The sequence below is a fragment of the Schistocerca gregaria genome, chromosome 6 (genome assembly GCF_023897955.1).
Source record: "Schistocerca gregaria isolate iqSchGreg1 chromosome 6, iqSchGreg1.2, whole genome shotgun sequence".
NCBI classification, from domain to species: Eukaryota; Metazoa; Arthropoda; class Insecta; order Orthoptera; family Acrididae; genus Schistocerca; species Schistocerca gregaria.
The window spans coordinates 40829247-40850844 of NC_064925.1; the positions used below are offsets into that span (position 1 = coordinate 40829247).

Consider the following 21598-nt stretch of genomic DNA (forward strand, 5'->3'; position numbering starts at 1 on the left):
TAGTGCGGGAGTAGACGTGATTACCATTCATCCAGGTTGTACACCTCTTGTGCAACCGTTAGATGTGTTTGGTTTTCGGCAAGTGAAATACTTTGTGAAAAGATTCTATGATTTTGCAAAGCTGCACAGATACACAGAGCAGTATTGTTTATGTGATCGTGTGTCAATTATCAAAGTTCAGGCACTCACACATAATCAACTTCGCACTCCAAAATTCCAGGACATGTTCAGATTTGCTTGGAAATATGCAGATTTGACGGTCTACACACGCAAAAATTTGAAAACGTTAAAAACATATGTTTTGACAGAGCTCAGGGAAAACTGTGCGACTGTGAAACTGTTACATTCATTTGTTGCAGTTTATGTGACAAACTCTTATATTTTCATCACTATTTTGGGACTGATTATCACATCCACAAGAAAACCTAAACCGGGCAAGGTAGGAGAATGTTTTTACCCATTCGCCAAGTGTACAAGTTAGGTGAGTCGGCAACATATTACTGTCATGTGACGCACATGCCGTCACCAGTGTCGTATAGAATATATCAGACGGGTTTTCCTGTTGAGGAATCGCTTGACCTATGACCTTGCGATCAAATGTTTGCGGTTCCCATTTGAGAGGCACGTCCTTTCGTCTACTAATCGGTCGGTTTTGCGGTGCAGTCGCAAAACACAGACACTAAACTTATTACAGTGAACAGAGACGTCAATGAACGAACGGACAGATCATAACTTTGGGAAAATAATGAATGTCAACTCTTCGCTGGACGGAAGACTTGAACCAAGGACCTCGCGTTCCGCAGCTGCTCACGCTAACCACGGGACCACGGCGCTCCTGAGTTCAAACTATCCTTGATGTTGCCTATCTTGCACATCGACTACTCAGTTTGTTTATTTTTTCATAGTTCCACACAACTTCATCCTGTTTTCTCGATTGATCTGTGTTCAGTTTTTCAAGGCCTATCCACTGTGCCAACTTATAACTAAACCTGAGGGGGCTGCAATGGGGAGGTTCCCTCGTAAGTGTCAAGAGCTAGAATATCTTACAAGTGAGGTGGTCGGCAAGGGGGGACTGAGGATCGCCTATACCAAGACAAACACATTAAATACCACTGCAGACTGGGAAACACCGGAGGCACTGTGCAATTGGTGGACAAATTTAAATACCCGGGAGAATTTCTAACAGGAAGGAACGGGAGCAAGGAGGGAATAACAGAGAGAATGAAGAAGATGATGTCACCCTTCTGCACGACGAGCGAGATGTACAATAAACGTAATATAGCCATAGAGGCAAAGATAAGCCACTACAAGGCAACGGTGAGGAATGCAGTAATATATGCTGCTCAGATGATGACACTAGAAAGAAATGGGACAATGAAACTAGAGAAAGAAGAGAGAAAAATACTGCACTCCTGGAAATGGAAAAAAGAACACATTGACACCGGTGTGTCAGACCCACCATACTTGCTCCGGACACTGCGAGAGGGCTGTACAAGCAATGATCACACGCACGGCACAGCGGACACACCAGGAACCGCGGTGTTGGCCGTCGAATGGCGCTAGCTGCGCAGCATTTGTGCACCGCCGCCGTCAGTGTCAGCCAGTTTGCCGTGGCATACGGAGCTCCATCGCAGTCTTTAACACTGGTAGCACGCCGCGACAGCGTGGACGTGAACCGTATGTGCAGTTGACGGACTTTGAGCGAGGGCGTATAGTGGGCATGCAGGAGGCCGGATGGACGTACCGCCGAATTGCTCAACACGTGGGGCGTGAGGTCTCCACAGTACATCGATGTTGTCGCCAGTGGTCGGCGGAAGGTGCACGTGCCCGTCGACCTGGGACCGGACCGCAGCGACGCACGGATGCACGCCAAGACCGTAGGATCCTACACAGTGCCGTAGGGGACCGCACCGCCACTTCCCAGCAAATTAGGGACACTGTTGCTCCTGGGGTATCGGCGAGGACCATTCGCAACCGTCTCCATGAAGCTGGGCTACGGTCCCGCACACTGTTAGGTCGTCTTCTGCTCACGCCCCAACATCGTGCAGCCCGCCTCCAGTGGTGTCGTGACAGGCGTGAATGGAAGAACGAATGGAGACGTGTCATCTTCAGCGATGAGAGTCGCTTCTGCCTTGGTGCCAGTGATGGTCTTATGCGCGTTTGGCGCCGTGCAGGTGAGCGCCACAATCAGGACTGCATACGACCGAGGCACACAGGGCCAACACCTGGCATCATGGTGTGGGGAGCGATCTCCCACACTGGCCGTACACCTCTGGTGATCGTCGAGGGGACACTGAATAGTGCACGGTACATCCAAACCATCATCGAACCCATCGTTCTACCATTCCTAGACCGGCAAGGGAACTTGCTGTTCCAACAGGACAATGCACGTCCGCATGTATCCTGTGCCACCCAACGTGCTCTAGAAGGTGTAAGTCAACTACCCTGGCCAGCAAGATCTCCGGATCTGTCCCCCATTGAGCATGTTTGGGACTGGATGAAGCGTCGTCTCACGCGGTCTGCACGTCCAGCACTAACGCTGGTCCAACTGAGGCGCCAGGTGGAAATGGCATGGCAAGCCGTTCCGCAGGACTACATCCAGCATCTCTACGATAGTCTCCATGGGAGAATAGCAGCCTGCATTGCTGCGAAAGGTGGATATACACTGTACTAGTGCCGACATTGTGCATGCTCTGTTGCCTGTGTCTATGTGCCTGTGGTTATGTCAGTGTGATCATGTGATGTACCTGACCCCAAGAATGTGTCAATAAAGTTTCCCCTTCCTGGAGCAATGAATTCACGGTGTTCTTATTTCAATTTCCAGGAGTGTAGATCCCAAAAGACGTAGAGAGAGGTGGATGCGATGACCTAGGGAAGAATTGTACCGGAACATGAGAACAACATCAGGGGAAATCAGACTCTAAAGAGCAAGGTTTGCTGGAAAATAGTTCAAATGGCTCTGAGCACTATGGGATTTAACTGCTGAGGTCATCAGTCACCTAGAACTTAGAACTACTTAAACCTAAGTAACCTAAGGGCATCACACACGTCCATGCCCGAGGCAGGATTCGAACCTGCGACCGTAGTGGTCTTACGGTTCCAGAGTGTAGCGCCTAGAACCGCTCCGCCACTCTGGCCGGCCAAGGTTTGCTGGACATGTAGTTAGGATGAGTATGACAGAAAGACGAAGAGAGCGTGGGAAACAACAGGGAGGACAAGCGGAAAGACAGGAACCAAGTGGGTTGTTGAACTTCGGGAGGACTAGTTGGAATTGGGGATCAAGGTCGAAGGAAAGGAAAATTGAATGAACAAATATACACCGACTAATAGGCCGGAGATCAATGACAGACAAGAATACAGGAAAAGATTAGAGTGTCACCAGTGGAGCCGACAGGAGAAACGGACACTGAAGATCTCGGAAGAAGAGCGGGAGAGAAGAAGAGAAAGAATGAAGGGGTTCTGGGAGAAGAAGAGGAAAATTCAGTCCAAGAAGGGATTACCCGTGGTGCTACAGAGGCCGTAACGCAAGAAGAAGAAGAAGAAGAAGAAGAAGAAGAAGGGAATGATCCAATAAGACAGTCGAAACCTGCTCTGGAATTTTTTACACGGGAAGAACACAACGAAAGAGATTCACTGCCAAAATATTAGCTGCTAAGAGGCACTGCAAGTATTTTGTAGGAAATGTTGAAGTTACACATTATTGCCGCACGAACGACATCTTATAACAGCGGTTTGTACAACCCTGCCCGCCTAGAGCGCGATTCGGCGAATCACTCACGGAGCGACGCCTAGCAGAATTATCCGGAGTCCACAGACAGCAACGTTAAGCACCTAAAGCCTGGTTTACAATGGAGCGAATGGAATCGAACATGTGCGAATGAGCATCTGCAGAAAATTCACTACCATTCGCCTGAATATGGGTAGAAGCGTGCAACTAAAGGGAGCTGGAGGTAGCGAACATAGCCTATGAATTCTGTGTTATTAGTTTTTACTTTCTGTAGCTAATATTCGGCATACTGTATACAACTCTACCTTGTTAGAGCCACAATGCAAAACTTTGCTATTCAGTGAGGATCACTTTGCATGGAAAGCGCACTGTTCTTGACATGGTATGCAAAATGACGCAGGGAACGAAGAATTGAAGTGTCTTAATTTCTATGGTATCGTGATATGTGTGAAAATCGTGCACTTTACACGGAATTGCTACTCCACCTCTCCTTAGCACTGATCCAAAATATTTCTTGAATGTCGGATGCCCTTTTTTCCCTGGTTTCTCATTAGCATTGAGGGGATATTTATAAACAGAACAACAATTACCGACGACGAGCGTCATCAGACGGGGTGACACAGCTAGCGTCTCCACTACGCGTGTAAGGTCTAGTGGTCACAATATTTTTTTCCCTCTCAAAACAAAAATGGTCTAGTGGCAAAACGCGCCTTCGTGATCCAGAGAGCGCAGGATCAGATCCTGTTCACACCAAAACTTTTACACTATGATTTTTAACCGAGCATTCACTTCCTACAGATGTTGGAGTGGCCACGAAAAACATGTGAATCGGATTCCACGTTAAACTGCAGGTCTCCATTTTCTGATAAGTAACTGAGGAAGGTTAGGGACACGTAAGCATATGCAGTGGCGACCAGTTGGAAGGCCTTCAAGAGGCACACCAGACTGAATTCTGATTTCCTCGTGCTTATTACCTTCTTTGTGCCGGTAAAAATCTGGCTTAAATTACACAAATACTTTTTTGAATAACTTCATATCGACATGCTTGCACGTGTAAATTCTGATAAACGTGGCTGTTGTTGCTCTCTTCAGTCCTGACACTGGTTTGATGCAGCTCTCCATCCTACTCTATCCTCTGCAAGCTTCTTCGTCTCCCAGTACCTACTGCAACCTACATCCTTCTGAATCTGCTTAGTGTATTCATCTCTCGGTCTCCCTCTACGATTTTAACCCTCCACGCTGCCCTCCAATACTAAATTGGTGATCCCTTTCAGAAAGACTTCCCTACACGTAAAACTATACACGATGTTAACAAATTTCTTCTCTTCAGAAACGATTTCTTTGCTATTGCCAGTCTACATTTTATATCCTCTCTGCTTCAACCATCATCAGTTATTTCGCTCCCCAAATAGCAAAACTCTTTTACTACTTTAAGTGTCTCATTTCCTAATCTAATTCCCTCGGCATCACCCGACTTAATTTGACTACATTCCATTATCCTCGTTTTGCTTTTGTTGATGTTCATCTTATATCCTCCTTTCAAGATACCGTCCACTCCGTTCAGCTGCTCTTCCAGATCCTCAGCTGTCTCTGACAGAATTACAATGTCATCGGCGAATCTCAAAGTTTTTATTTCGTCTCCATGGATTTTAATTCCTACTCCGAATTTTTCTTTTGTTTCCTTTTCTGCTTACTCAATATACAGATTGAATAACATCCGGGATAGGCTACAACCCTGTCTCTCTCCCTTCCGAACCACTGCTTCCCTTTCATGCCCCTCGACTCTTATAACTGCCATCTGGTTTCAGTACAAATTGTTAATAGCCTTTCGCTCCCTTTATTTTACCCCTGCCACCTTCAGATTATGAAAGAGAGTATTCGAATCTACATTGTCAAAAGCTTTCTACAAATGCTAGAAACGTAGGCTTACCGTTCCTTAATCTATTTTCTAAGATAAGTCGTAAGGTCAGTATTGCCTCACGTGTTCCAACATTTCTACAGAATCCAAACTGATCTTCCCCGAGGTTGGCTTCTACCAGTTGTTCCATTCGTCTCTAAAGAAGTCGTGTTAGTATTTTGCTGCCATCGCTTTTTAAACTGATAGTTCTGTAATTTTCACATCTGTCAACACTTGCTTTCTTTGGGATCGGAATCATTATATTTTTCTTGAAGTCTGAGGGTATTTCGCCTGTCTCATACATCTTACTCACCAGATGGTAGAGTTTTGTGAGGACTGGCTCTCCCAAGGCTATCAGTAGTTCTAATGGAATGTTGTCTACTCCCGGGGCCTTGTTTCCACTCAGGTCTTTCAGTGCTCTGTCAAACTCTTCACGCAGTATCGTATCTCTCATTTCATCTTCCTCTACATTCTCTACCATTTCTATAATATTGTCCTCAAGTACATCGACCTTGTATAGATCCTCTATATTCTCCTTCCACCTTTCTGCTTTCCCTTCTTTGCTTAGAATTGGGTTTCCATCTGAGCTCATTCTCCAAAGGTCTCTTTACTTTTCCTGTAGGCAGTATCTATCTTACCCCTAGTGAGATAGGCATCTACATCCATACATTTCTCCTCTAGCTATCCCTGCTTAGCCATTCTCATTTTTGAGTCATTTGTATTCCTTTTTGCCTGCTTCATTTACTGGATTTTTATATTTTCTCCTTTTATCAATTACATTCAATATTTCTTCTGTTACACAAGGATTTCTACCAGCCCTCGTATTTTTACCTACTTGATCCTCTGCTGCCTTCACTACTTCATCCCTCAGAGCTATCTATTCTTCTTCTATTGTATTTCTTTCCCCCATTCCTGTCGATTGTTCCCTTATGCTCTCCCTGAAACTCTGTACAACCTCTGGTTTAGTCAGTTTATCCAGGTCCCATCTCCTTAAATTCCCACCTTTCTGCAATTTCTTCACTTCTAATCTATAGTTCATAACCCATAGATTGTGGTCAGAGTCCACATCTGCCCCTGGAAATGTCTTACAATTTAAAATTTGGTTCCTAAATCTCTGTCTTACAATTATATAACCTATCTGATACCTTCTAGTATCTCCAGGATTCTTCCACGTATACAACCTTCTTTTATGATTCTTGAACCAAGTGTTAGCTATGATTAATTTATGCTCTGTCCAAAATTCTACCAGACGACTTCCTCTTTCATTTCTTACGCCCAATCCATATTCACCTACTATGTTTTCTTGTCTCCCTTTTCCTATTCTCGAATTCCAGTCACCAATGACTATTAAATTTTCGTCTCCCTTCACTACCTGACTAATTTCTTTTATCTCATCATACATTTCATCAATTTATTCATCATCTTCACCACGTGGCTAGTAGAGAGAATAAAATCATGGCAGTGTTTGAAGTCACAGACGGCTTCCATCACTGGGGACTTCTAATTTATTGAAATGAAATGTGTCTGGCAGTTATACATTTTATAACAATTCCTGTAGGCCATTCCTTATAATACTGTTTGAATATTGTACATTTGGTCAAATTTTTGTTGCACCAGGCACACCGGACAGACGAGAAACTCAAGCATTCAGGCACATCGTAGTAACCATTAGTTTTCTTTAGACAGAACTGAGATAGAGCCAGAAACGGTACCGGCCATTGTTCTGCATATTGCGCCGCGTATCAGGCATACCTGATCAGTGTGGCGTAGAAAACTGGTAAGGCACAAATGAATGGGGCTTAAGAATACTGCTCCGCTGATAAGCCTGAAATGAGAGAAAGATATATCGGAAATTATGTTATCTGATAATTTCTTGCAAAATGCTTTCCACTTTAGAAAAAATTCTTTATCGAGAGATTGGATTGATAGTTCCAGGCGGATTCCACGCTACATCTACAGATTTTTCGTTGTCCGCCACAAAAACAGAGGCGTCGTTATGTCCAGACCATGAATCCAACAAAACAATGAACAAGTTTCTGTAGCTGGTAGGAATACGGTTCGAACGAAATGTTGAATTATTCTTATTCAGGTTTTGATAGACGATTTTGTAACCAAACAGTATATTTTTGTTATTTTTGGTCCTAGTCTGCCTTGCGGTTCTTGAAGACAGATATACAGCTGTGGAAGCAGTGAACTACTGAATGCGTGGCATTATCGTGTATGATTGTGCCACTGCATTCATTGATTGTGCAACCGATTCCTTCTTTTTCTCACCCCGAAATGATAAAGTGCGATGTGCACGCAGTTCTTTCATGAAATCTGACTGATCAGCTTTATAAACAGCAGTCACGGAGATAACAGCACGTTTCGTGTGTACGTCAGCTATGAATTGCTCTGTAGCACCGTCTGTCACTGGCAGCTGCTCAGCACGTTTCGTGTGTACGTCGGCTATGAATTCCTCTATGGCACTGTCCGTCACTGGCAGCTGCTCAGCACGTTTCGTGTGTACGTCAGCTATGAATTCCTCTGTAGCACTGTCTGTCACTGGAAGCTGCTCAGTACGTTTCGTGTGTACGTCAGCTATGAACTCCTTTGTAGCACTGTCCATCGCTGGCAGCTGCTCAGCACGTTTACGCGCCGTGAGCGTGGTACTTCTGCGACTTCCTACTCTGTACGATTTCTTGGAATTGTGAAGCCTGGAAATTAGCAATGTTCATGTCAGATGCAATTCGGAGGGACAGTCTTGTAGATCTCCATCGGTAACGGTGCATAACCTCTCAAGAGCAGTTCTAAATCTTTCGAACAGTTTTTTATTCCCTTTGGCGCATATTTCTTACTTCATGCAGATTGTTCCACCATTTGTACCGTTCACGATCCCACTTTACCAAACGAAAACGCCTTTGCACACTTCGTTAACTTGAAGCGTTTTTACCCTCCTTCGTTTAACCATCATTTCATTGTCTTTTCATCGTCTCCGAAAGCTGTTGCAGTACTTTTTTGCTTTTAGGCTTGGAAGGTATTCTTCTTGAGAACTATTACTGGCACAACTGACGCCGTCTGAACCACAATTCATCGAATCGTCACACTTATTTCCTACTTATTTTAACGTATCCACATTTTCAGACGAAATGTCGGTATCATTTGAATGAATGTCGAGGACATTAACTAACAAGTGACACATATGTACGTCCTCAGGAGAAGTAGATGATTTCGGCTGGAAACCCCGTTCTTCGTATTTAATCATTGTTAAATTCAGAACGTTAATTGGTTTCCAGATTACTATGAAACTGGAAGAAAAAAAGGTAATATTAGCAGGCATGCCTTAAGAAAACACAATAAATATCAATTCAGCTTTGTCTGTATTGTCTTCACTTACCATTACTGCAAAAAAGCAACTATTAATTTTGTAACAGATGTTACTTGAGTGGCTAATTGGAGAGAGTAGTAACTGTGTACTGTAGTGTCAGAGAAACTATCAACGAACAGTAACCTGAAACGTCCTTTACAAGTTGGGATCAGTTTGTGTCGTGTTTCCTGTTTACAAATGTACCGCCGACCTCCGGCTGTGTATGTGTGTGTGTGTGTGTGTGTGTGTGTGTGTGTGTGCCTAGTTGCGCATGCGCACTTGCTATAGCGCCAGTAGGCGTGCACATTTCTACTGCCGCCTTTTTTGATACTTGCAGTGCCTCTTTGCAGCTAAAATTTTGACAGAACATTTCTTTCGTTATCTTCTTCCTCTGTAAAAAATTTCAGGGTAGATTTAGACGTCTTATTGGACGATTCCCTTGTTAGGCCACTATTACACTATTATATTGCTTTGTCAAAGTTGATATGCCAAATATTTATGTCAAAGAAATTTGATGGTTTAATACGGAGCTTTGTCAAACTTCGCCTGTCGTCAAATAAATATGACCAAATCTAGGCCCTCGCCGTAGATTTTATCATAAATGCGAAATGTAACCGCTTCTAGCGCTTAGACGTCTCTGTAGTGTGTTTGTAAACATGGCTTCAAAGTTGGTTTGTTCTTTCCACTCTTTTTTTTTTTTTAATTAACTTGCTTTGACTAGATTGGTGTGATGGGCAAGGGACAGTGCGTGCTCTTTGTTGTGTGTTGATAGGCAGATGAAATGTGCTGCAGGCGACATCATGTCCACAGTCATAGCTACCGCCACCCACCTCGACATCTGGAAACGCCCAGGCAGCTTTTCAGCAAGCCGGAATAGAGGCAATGGTCCCACTCTAACATAAAAAATTCTTTCATAGCTTTTCATCCAACTTTGTCTATTTTTGAACTTAATAAGCGCTTAATCTGTTTCCTACTTCTTATTAATTTTGTAGTTGTTGGGACACTAATTCCATTAATTAAATTATTCGAAATTAAAAATAGTTCTTATTGCCCATATAGTATACTAAACATTTATTTACTTTCACATATTCCCTCTTCAATGCTTTATAAATCGCTTCAGACGTTTCTGGAATTATTTTTGTTAGTATGTAATGTGATATTCGAGTGCTTTGTTGTAAACTAGAGTAGCTCTCTATTGTATCAAGAAGAGCCACAGTTTGCCTGTCTTCTGCCTATATAGCATTTCTCACGAAAGTATTCAATTTTGTAAGATGAAAAACCACTTCACTGAGCGAATACTGACATACACTCTCATTCATTCGTAAGTAATTCACATTGAGACTTGACTTCCTCCACTTGCAGCTTTCGTAAGAAATTTTGTTGAACGCTTTTACTATCTCGACGTAATACCTAGAGCTCCATCCAAGTATATTTTCTTTTTCTCTGCCGCTTTTCTTCCAGGCACAAATACAATGCCATTGCGGTACTATCAACTGCCACACATAATAACAAGTTGTCGTCTGCCATCTTGAAATTTTACGAGAAATATGACGACAGTGTGTAATACCTCTTTTTAGCGCGATACGGGAATTAGGATGTTAGTGATAAAAACAAAGGCATTTTCCGTTGTGGTAGTATCTTCTCATGAAATTTCAATCGCCATTTTTCTGCTCCTGGATCGAAAACATATTTTGGTGCGCACCTACATAGGGAGAAATGATCGTAGTAATAAAAGTAAGAGAAATCAGAGGTAGCAAGGAAATATTTAAATTTCCGTTATTCCGGCGCCCTGTTTGAGAGTGGAATGGCGCAGAAGTAGCTGGAAGGTGGTTCGATGCACTCTCTACCGGGCACTTAGCTGCGGAATACAGAGTAGTCGTGTGGATGTAGCAGAAGCACATCTGTTTACTTCCACGGCATACTTCGAATACTTGGCTTCCTGCACCCTGTTACTTCTTTTCAAATCGCAGTTTCCCCTCCTTGGCAGTTCTGCGCAAATAATTCCAAAGCCGCTAATATACAGGTACGTCTTTCTAAAGAATATGAATATCTGGCAGTTAACGTACGTTCTCCTTACTGGTGCTTGCCAGCACCTCTAATGTGACTCCACGTTAATTTGGATTGTTTGGTGATGGCAAAAAACCCTTTACTTATCTTTTCAAAGAAAATCCAAAAGCTCATTTTTAAGCCCCGTTCATAATCTTCGAGAAGGAAACCATCTCTACAAATCCGTGCATTATGCACATTAAAAGGATATGACCGCTGAGTGTCATTCAATACGATCACGACGACACCCCTGGATCGACGTTAGCACTCGTGGTGTCACTCGCCTTCGTACATACCTGTGGACGTTTGAAAATTCGTGACGCTTGCTCAATGGTCGTCAACTGATTTAAATGTTATTCCCGGCTGACTCTTAATTCAATTACTGCCACGGGGATGAGGAGAAAGAACACATCCTGGTGATACCGGCATTATGCGTATTTAGATGTTCGATTAATCTGAATGGTTTGCAACAATGTTCCAGCGATTCTATTCGAATTCTATACTGATGTACCGACAAGGACCATTTTCGCAGATAAACATGCAAGTACGTAATGGATGTTAAGTTTCTCAATATAGTTCGTCACACTCACACATTATACCTCCGCTGTAAGAACAATTTCATGTATTTACATTTTTGGTGTCCCACAATATTGGTTGGGTAAATATTATGACAATACGTTGTATAGAACTTAAACAGATATTATAATTAAATGTGTCCTTTGAGACTCCCGTCTCGTTATTATCTCTCGATAATGATCAAATATGATTGAAGCAGACTAAATCAATTAAAATTTGTGCCGCGGAACTCGAACCCGGGTCTTCTTGCTTGTCCCGGCCGCGGCACAAATTTTAATTGATTTAGTCTGCTTCGATCATATTTGATCATTATCGAGAGATAATAACGAGACGGGAGTCTCAAAGGACACATTTAATTATAAGATCTGAGATCACCATATGGTACAGCAGACGTCCCGCTACGTCCAATGCTGGGTAGCTCGCCAATACCGGCGAGCCCTGGCAATAGTGACGGTATTAAGGGAAAATGAATTAAAGTTTGTGTTGGGGAGGGAACTCGACCTAGGTAGTTAGTGCAGCTATGTCTGCCATAGTGCCTCGGTGGTGCAGTGGTAGCATATCTGCCTAGTAAGCAAGAAGACCCGGGTTCGAGTCCCGGCCGCGGCACAAATTTTAATTGATTTAGTCTGCTTCGATCATATTTAAACAGATATTGTTTATCATATAGTCAAGACCTCGTAATGAGGCAAAATCGTGGAAAAAATTGAAATGTAGTTTGTTTATTAACACTTTTCTTCACTAACTAAATATGAAATATGAATCAGAATTGGAGGTGATGATCCTATTCTTCTTTACAGTATTAAAATGGTCGATATCGTGTTCTGAATAACGCGTGTCATATAATGTCCAAATATCGACACGATCCAGGCTATCAATTCGGCACTTAAATGTCTATTCTTCGCTCTCGAAATGTTCGATGTGATTGTCTTTCACACGCAGGGTTCAATTTAACGGTGTATTAGTATTTTAGGTTTCCCATTAATTAATATCTGGTAGTTAATAAGCGAACTATTTTTACGCTAGTGCGTTGTTTGTATCAGTTACCCCCGCAACCGTCCAAGGATAAGATTCACTTAATGTTCCGTGCACACGCGTTTCACAATTTTAAAAAATGCAGAATTACGTAAACTATAGCTTTCCGTTGCGTACAACTTTCGTCGGTTCCACAACCATAATCGTTTCCCAAGAGTGTTTTTCCCAGCTAACACAAAGTTCGAATTATGTTGTTGGAATCATTTTTACTTCACCCGACAATAAACGTCTCTGATCACTTCGTGACACATAATGTATTTTAAACGTGCTTGCAGAGTCTTTAAATAATCTCCTTAACGAATTTCGCAGTCGAGTACCACTTTTTCATCGACTAGCCTGATCGCGATAGCTGAAGGTAGGGAGCTTAATAATGTGTTACATGTTCTTTTATACACTTCTGGAAATGGAAAAAAGAACACTTTGACACCGGTGTGTCAGACCCACCATACTTGCTCCGGACACTGCGAGAGGGCTGTACAAGCAATGATCACACGAACGGCACAGCTGACACACCAGGAACCGCGGTGTTGGCCGTCGAATGGCGCTAGCTGCGCAGCATTTGTGCACCGCCGCCGTCAGTGTCAGCCAGTTTGCCGTGGCATACGGAGCTCCATCGCAGTCTTTAACACTGATAGCATGCCGCGACAGCGTGGACGTGAACCGTATGTGCAGTTGACGGACTTTTAGCGAGGGCGTATAGTGGGCATGCGGGAGGCCGGGTGGACGTACCGCCGAATTGCTCAACACGTGGGGCGTGAGGTCTCCACAGTACATCGATGTTGTCGCCAGTGGTCGGCGGAAGGTGCACGTGCCCGTCGACCTGGGACCGGACCGCAGCGACGCACGGATGCACGCCAAGACCGTAGGATCCTACGCAGTGCCGTAGGGGACCGCACCGCCACTTCCCAGCAAATTAGGGACACTGTTGCTCCTGGGGTATCGGTGAGGACTATTCGCAACCGTCTCCATGAAGCTGGGCTACGGTCCCGCACACCGTTTGGCCGTCTTCCGCTCACGCCCCAACATCGTGCAGCCCGCCTCCAGTGGTGTCGCGACAGGCGTGAATGGAGGGACGAATGGAGACGTGTCGTCTTCAGCGATGAGAGTCGCTTCTGCCTTGGTGCCAATGATGGTCGTATGCGTGTTTGGCGCCGTGCAGGTGAGCGCCACAATCAGGTCTGCATACGACCGAGGCACACAGGGCCAACACCCGGCATCATGGTGTGGGAGCGATCTCCTACACTGGCCGTACACCTCTGGTGATCGTCGAGAGGACACTGAATAGTGCACAGTACATCCAAACCGTCATCGAACCCATCGTTCTACCATTCCTAGACCGGCAAGGGAACTTGCTGTTCCAACAGGACAATGCACGTCGCATGTATCCTGTGCCACCCAATGTGCTCTAGAAGGTGTAAGTCAACTACTCTGGCCAGCAAGATCTCCGGATCTGTCCCCCATTGAGCATGTTTGGGACTGGATGAAGCGTCGTCTCACGCGGTCTGCACGTCCAGCACGAACGCTGGTCCAACTGAGGCGCCAGGTGGAAATGGCATGGCAAGCCGTTCCACAGGACTACATCCAGCATCTCTACGATCGTCTCCATGGGAGAATAGCAGCCTGCATTGCTGCGAAAGGTGGATATACACTGTACTAGTGCCGACATTGTGCATGCTCTGTTGGCTGTGTCTATGTGCCTGTGGTTCTGTCAGTGTGATCATGTGATGTATCTGACCCCAGGAATGTGTCAATAAAGTTTCCCCTTCCTGGGACTATGAATTCACGGTGTTCTTATTTCAATTTCCAGGAGTGTATGTATTAAAAAACAAACGCTCCCCAATATCTTTCTGCCCCGCTTGGTCTTTGATACTTTGCTTTTTATTACTTTTCATTATATTACTTCTTAGTAATACTGTGCAGTTATTAAAATTTCTTATTACTTTCCACTTTTTAAGTCTTCCAAAATAAAGTCCATTTATCCCCCATTTTAATTAATATAATGCTAATTGACACGCCTGCCCGCAAAGTACCGTTATAAGGAGCAGGGCTTTTACAGCACCCATTTGCGGTGCAGTTCTCTCATCTTTTGGAAAAGAATGGTAAATGACACCCTCTGTTTTATATGAATCATTTTTGCATTTAGCAACAGCAGAATGATTGCTCACTTTTGCTCATAGTACTGCAAATCGACCAGCAAGAAGAACAGCATTCTACTTGATTCGACGCCGGCATTTCAGAGTTCGCCTGCCTCAACGACGCCCGCCTAGTGCTCACGCCTTCCGCTCCTCGCTTCTCGTATTCCTGATGACGTCACGCCGCTTCACCTGCCAGCCACGTGGCCTGGGACCTACCGCTGCCACCGGCCTTCTAGCGAAACAGAGTTTTTCAGAAATTCTCGTGTTGTCAGATTCTACCTCTCATGTTTACTTAAATTTCAACTAGTAACACTAAAAAGACAGCTTGTGAAGCCTTGGCGAATGAACAAAAATTATCTATTATGAATGTGAACTACATTTGAGTTGGTCAATTGATGTCTGCTTTTGAAATTTAATGGTATGTGTTTGATCTGTTGTTTCTTTTAGTTCTGAAAATAACATTCCAAGAGATTTCGATATGGACTTAAACTAAATAAGACTGTAAATTTTCACGATTTTTCTTGAACAATTCAAGTCATGTACACTGAAGCGCCAAAGAAACTGGTATAGGCAGGCGTATTCAGATACAGAGATATGTAAAACCCAAACCTGTATCAGACAACAAGTGTCTGGTACAGTTGTTAGATCGGTCACTGCTTCTACAGTGGCAGCTTATCAACATTTAAGTGAGATTGCACGCGGTGTGATAACCGGCGCACGAGCGATGGGACACATCATCTCTGAGGTAGCGATGAAGTGAGGATTTTCTCTTATGAGCATTCCACGAGTGAACCGTGATTATTAGGAATCCGATAAAACAAAATCTCCGTCGTCGCTGCGGCCGGGAAAAAATCCTGCAGGAACGAGACCAAAGACGATTGAAGAGAATCTTTCAACGTGGCAGAGGTGCAACCCTTCCGCAAACTGCTGCACATTGCAATGCTATGTCATCAGCAAGTGTTAGCGTGCGAACCATTCAACGAAACATCATCGATATGGGCTTTCAGAGCCGAAGGCCCACTCCTGTACCCTTGATGACTACACGACACAAAGCTTTACGCCTCGACTGGACCCGGCAACACGGACATTACGCCTCGTATGGGCCCGTCACTGGACTGCTGGTGACTGGAAACATGTTCCCTGGTCGCAGGAGTCTCGTTTGAAATTGTATCGAGCGGAAGGAGGTGCACAGGCATGGAGACAAGCTTATGAATCCATAGACCCTTCGTATCGGCAGGGAACTGTTCAAGCTGGTGCAGGCTCTGTATTGGTATGGGCCGTGTGCAGTTGGAGTGATATCGGGCCCATGATACGTCTAGGTACGAATCTGAACCGTGACACGTACGTAAGCATCCTGTCTGATCACCTGCATCCATTCATGTGCATTGTGCATTCGAACGGACGTGAGCAATTCCAGCAGGACAATGCGACACCCCACACGTCCAGAATTGCTACAGACTGGCTCCAAGTATACTCTCCTGAGTTTACACACTTCTGGTGGCCACCAAACTTTCCACACATGAACGTTATTGAGCACGTGTGGGATGCGTCGCAACGTGCTGTTAATAAGAGATCTCCACCCCTTCATACTGCTACGGATTTATGGACGTGATGTCAATTCCCTCCAGCACTACTTCAGACATTAGTCGAGTCCATGCCACGTCGTGTTGCGGCACTTCTGCGTGCCTCTTGGGCCCTACATGATATTAGGCAAGTGTACCAGTTTCCTTGGCTCTTCAGTGTATAAACATGCTTCGTAAGTATTATAGACTGGTGGGGATAGACGACACTTAAAATATTGTCAGTCACATTACTAACTTGAACCATGAGCCATACATTCCGATTGTAGTTAGATTTCGATTTCTGAGATATTTCTGTTACCTTTCGGGGGGCAACTGTGTCATTTTCATTTCATACCACTGCCAAAATTCCTTATTTCCACTTCCAAAACTTCTTAATTCATGCATATTCTGGAAAAATTTAGTGACGCGATGTGTACCATTACAGACATCGATCCTTTCCCAGACAGACTGGTTCCACCCTTAGACATTTTTGCTCTAGAGCGCTAGCATCACTGACGGGGAAGCTCCATTGTATGAAAAGTGTGTGGTCTGGCTCCTGCTGGTTTTCGTTGGTGCAGTTAGTGACTTCAATCTCAGCAAGCCTGAAAGGTAGTTCTCGTTTCTCGGGTGCTCGCACACCACGCAGTCTTGTGTAAATATGAAACAGTTTTGGGGAAAGATTATTATTTGCGAAATATTATAATTTTCTTATTTACTGAGATATGGCGAGATATTTGGAGCCCTGTCAGAGCCCTCATAAATAGAAGATTGTGAGTGAGGGTATCTTGTGAGATCGGGTATAGAAGTTATAAATCAATGGAACTGCGGATTTTCAAAATCAGAAAGAACTGTTAAATTAAATCCCACCGTAAAGTACCTACCAGCAATGGCAAACTCAATTCAGACGATGTTAAGTAAATGAATGTGGATGCAGAGTGTGTGGTTAGGCTTGTAGGTACAGTCTTGCTGGTGTTTGAAATAATACTTTTAACCTCATCGTATTAACTGTTCATGAACAGTAAATAATCCAAGTACTTCAAGTTATTTGAATTGTTAAGTTCGATACTCACAAAGCCTCTCATGTCTACTTAGTTCACAGCAAAGAATACTACATCAAACTTACTTTGTACTGCACTTCATAGAAAACTGGCTCTCCTTCTCCAGTTACGTTTTTGAACGATATTCTGATCTTTAGTGAATTGTAATTGTCTTCAATTACATCTGGCGCATTCCCTAATACCTTGTAGGCTGAAAAGTAAACAAATAATGGCCCATTAATCACAAACTTAGAAACTGATGGTGAAATATAATGAGTTACTAAAGACACCCCTGTGCAAAGCTTAGAAAGCAAATACATTTTGCAAGAAATGCGATTTATTTTCAGTATCATCCATTTCTTACTAATTTATCGCCATTAAAAGGAGCATTGAAATCTAAATATATGCGACTGTTTTTTTTCTGTTTATTATTGACCGCAATTCGTTATTAGTCAAAGCAGAGAGATATATAGTGACAGGTGGAAACATTAATAGCAGTGCATCTGAAGTGAAAACTAAAGGTACAAGTCATGACCAGGACCTGTTTCTGCCTGGCTGTCTCGCTTTTCACGAGTCGTCTCCTTAAGATTAGGGTATCTAGCCAGGCGTCCCTTCTAGGCTGATGCCATTTCTCAGCGACACTCAGTGTTCCCTCTTTTGTATCAATCTTTTATACGAAGAGGCTGTCCCACCAACCACTGAAGTAGACAGAAAACGATTTGAGGTGGGATGTCATCAATAATTTACTGAACTAGGGCAATTGTTATATATTTATTTGATACATGCAATCAAAAGGTTATATGGAAACCGTTTTCTGGTTACATTAATGTGACTCTTAAATGAAATTAATACACCTACATATATGTATATAACTTTCAAACAATTGTGTGGTGTTTGACAGAAAAAATTGCTTGAATACCTTTGTGCACGCTGTAATTAGTATAATTCAGTAGTATGGATATGCCAGGGCCGGAATACTTTGCACTTAAATAGTCTTGAAAACTGCAAGTGTGCTAAAAATTTCACACTTTTACTACTCATGAGATAAAAGCCATGTCCACCTCTATCTATGATCGTATAACATGTAACACGATTATGTAACCCTTATCTGTCATCACAAACCATGATATCAATAAATTACATCTCTCTCTTCCAGTCACTGTGCAGAATTGTACCATGAAACGGCCATTCACTGTACAATAACTTAAAATGCACACTTTAGAGGTTATTAAAAAGAAACAACCGTTCCCACTACAGCCCCAAAGCAGTTGTCTTGGCCATGTTTAAAAGTATTCAAACAATATAAATTTTTGCACTTTATTAAAAAATATTAGTCGAAAAATACACATTAAAAGTGTAACTTATAGTATAGCTTTATCTACAATACGTCCAAAAAATATACATACAGTCTCATAAATACAAACATACACACACATATACAATCGTAAGCGCACAAATCTGTATGCCATGAACTTACAGGTTTAGCAACACAAACCTGTGTTTAATGTTTGAAGTCTGCACCATACATGCTGTAAGGAGTAATGGTTCGACAAATTAAGTATTTCCTACATCTAAATTGCTCTCTGGAACAATACGTCAGAAAACAAAACAAAAATGTTATGTTTTCGTCAACTGTCTAAATGTTAATTACAACATGCACACATATCCAACAAAACTGGTGCCTAAAATATGATTGTGAATCCTCAAATTAAGTGCAGCGATGCTATTTCCATGCATATATAGTTACAAAATACATATGGCTAGAACATAACTTGGTAAACTGGCAGTTGACACTTAAATTTAGGTGTCAGTGATGTAATGTAGGAAACGTAACCTGAATATGCTTACAACTGCAGGAAACGCAAGTTGGCTAAAATGCTATGCTAAGCAGATAACAGCACAAACAAACAGGCAACTGAGTTACTGCCAGGTACTAGAAGCCTGCAATTAACTCCATTTTTTCAACCTACACTTGCGTTAAGGCACAATAGATTACGAAAGTAAATATTTCCATATCAAAATTATTGTATGACGCTCTTCAAGTGTTACAATGATACGTATACGTCTAACATACGAAAATGGGGTTGGCATTTCAATTGGATGTATGTTATTTCTGGTTTATATAACGAACTGTCATCATCAAATGTCTTTACAAGTTTTTCAGTAATTTTTCACCTTAGCAAGCACAATATTGAAGGGGAAGAAGATAATGCATCAAATTCTAGACAAGGAAAATGTAAACTATGATACAAATTAACAATTATTGTTTTTCACCGCAAATAGTGCACGCCTACTCAAGGTTATGTACAAAACCAACTTTCTAGAAACACTGCACTATTTAGCAAACGAAATTAAGGTGCCAAGGCTCTTCAAAACGTTTACAGTCTGTATTTACTACGATCAGCTACTAAACAGTATCAAGAATGTAATTCTAATCATGTAATAAACTCTTAAGTAGCGTACTTATTAGGAGCTCTGTGTTCCTCGGTAGATTTGTTTACCGTGAACTGGAAGTTGTCACCAGAACGAATGATAGAAACATTATAAATTCTCCTTTAGAGTGGAAGCTTCCTTATATTTATATTTGAGTGCAATTATCAGTCTTGATGGGTCTTCCGGTCTGGGGAGAGGAACTGCATGTCTACAGTCAGCTGATACATTCTGGACTGATATGATTTGACAACTGATACCTACTTGCCCACATGCTTGTTGACATTTAGGTTACGATGACGTATTTCGCTAAGATACGCCGTCTGCACGCTGCCTGTAACTGGCAGTTCATTACTCTCGTCGTTATGTGAGTGACCATTACTCGATCACTTTGATATAGTGTGATGTCGACCTCTGCCGAGGCTGAAGATATTTTCTTTTGCAGTGATAATTAAATCAAGACCCTAGACTGTCGACAGGCATTGATATACATCAACGGGGACAGTTGAAAATGTGTGCCCCGATCAGGACTCGAACCCGGGATCTCCTGCTTACATGGCAGACGCGCTGTCCAACTGAGCCACTGAGTGCACAGAGGATAGTGCGACTGCAGGGATTTATCCCTTGCACGCTCCCCGTGAGACCCACATTCCCAACTTTAATGTCCACTCACTACATTCTTACTGCCCCTGCCCATTACACTCATTACTCGCGGCAGACAATGTTACCGAGTCCCGTAAGAGTTCGGGCAATACGTGTGCATCCAGCACAGAAGAAGGTCAATGGCTGGTTAGCCTTAACCAGATGAAGATGGTAAGCTCTCTTAGAATGAAATGATAATTAAATCAAAACCATAGGCTGTAGACAGTTGTTGATCTACATCGACGGAGACAGTTGAAAATGTGTGCCCCAACCAGGAGACGAACCCGGGATCTCCTGCTTACATGGGAGACGCTCTATCCGTCTGAGCCACCGAGGACACAGAGGATAGTATGGAGGTAGGCCTTGCCAAAGAGAGACGCTATACCATAGGGTCCAACAGGTTTGCTTTCATAGAGCATCCATTGACGAATATTCTCGGTGTAGTGAGTCTTAAGTGCATCCATAAAAGTACCATCCAGTTTTGTGTTGTGTGAATATTCCTTACATGGGAGAAGTGGCCATCAAGGATGAATAGAATATACGAAGTCTCTATTGGATTTGTTTTTTTTTTTTTTTTTCAACAAAATGATTCAACCATTCCATGGCCAGGTTTGCTTGAACCCTACCAGATGGGTGGGCTCTCCCAATTGACCCAGGAGGAGCATCTTTCATAAGAACGTCTGCCACATTAGTTCTCGAGAATATGAACAGCGGGGAACATAAGAACCTCCCGCACTCATCGAACAGATGACCGTTACTAGAGATCCACGCTCTGCAGCAGTCAGAGAAGAAATTGGGCGTTTATCTTTGCTTGCAGTTACTTGTGGTATCTTACTCTGAGCTACACTAATGCCTGTTTCGTCCACGTTGCATACACGATCTTCTGGATATTTATGTTTCTCGTATGCAGCTTGTATCTAGTCATAGCATGAGTTAACTCTCTCACGGGTAAAGCATTTTGCTCAATCATACGATGTTCCAGTTGGCTTTCTTATTGAAAGCTTATCTTGATGACGTCGAAGAAACCTGAAGTTTGTTGCAATTCCATTCCTAACTGCAAGTTGGTAGGCCATTTTTCGAACATCCATACCAGTGAAACCATAGGATTTGGCCTCCATGTACCGTAAGTAATCCGCTAGTTCACTTTCTAGGGATGTTGGTAGAGCTA

At 43.1% G+C, this 21598-nt stretch overlaps 1 protein-coding gene and 1 non-coding gene across 4 annotated transcripts in view; one reads left to right on the forward strand and one right to left on the reverse strand.

The window, feature by feature from the left end:
- The window catches only part of LOC126278137 (uncharacterized), a 500725-nt gene that overhangs the window by 189814 nt on the left and 289313 nt on the right, over window positions 1–21598 (reverse strand). For all 3 annotated transcript variants that reach the window (XM_049978028.1, XM_049978029.1, XM_049978027.1), the window contains exon 14: window positions 17445–17569. In XM_049978028.1, the coding sequence (XP_049833985.1) occupies window positions 17445–17569 (125 nt within the window). The remainder of the gene's footprint in view (window positions 1–17444; window positions 17570–21598) is intronic.
- Window positions 12127–12198, forward strand: Trnat-agu (transfer RNA threonine (anticodon AGU)). The gene has a single exon. It is a non-coding gene; the product is annotated as a tRNA-Thr (tRNA).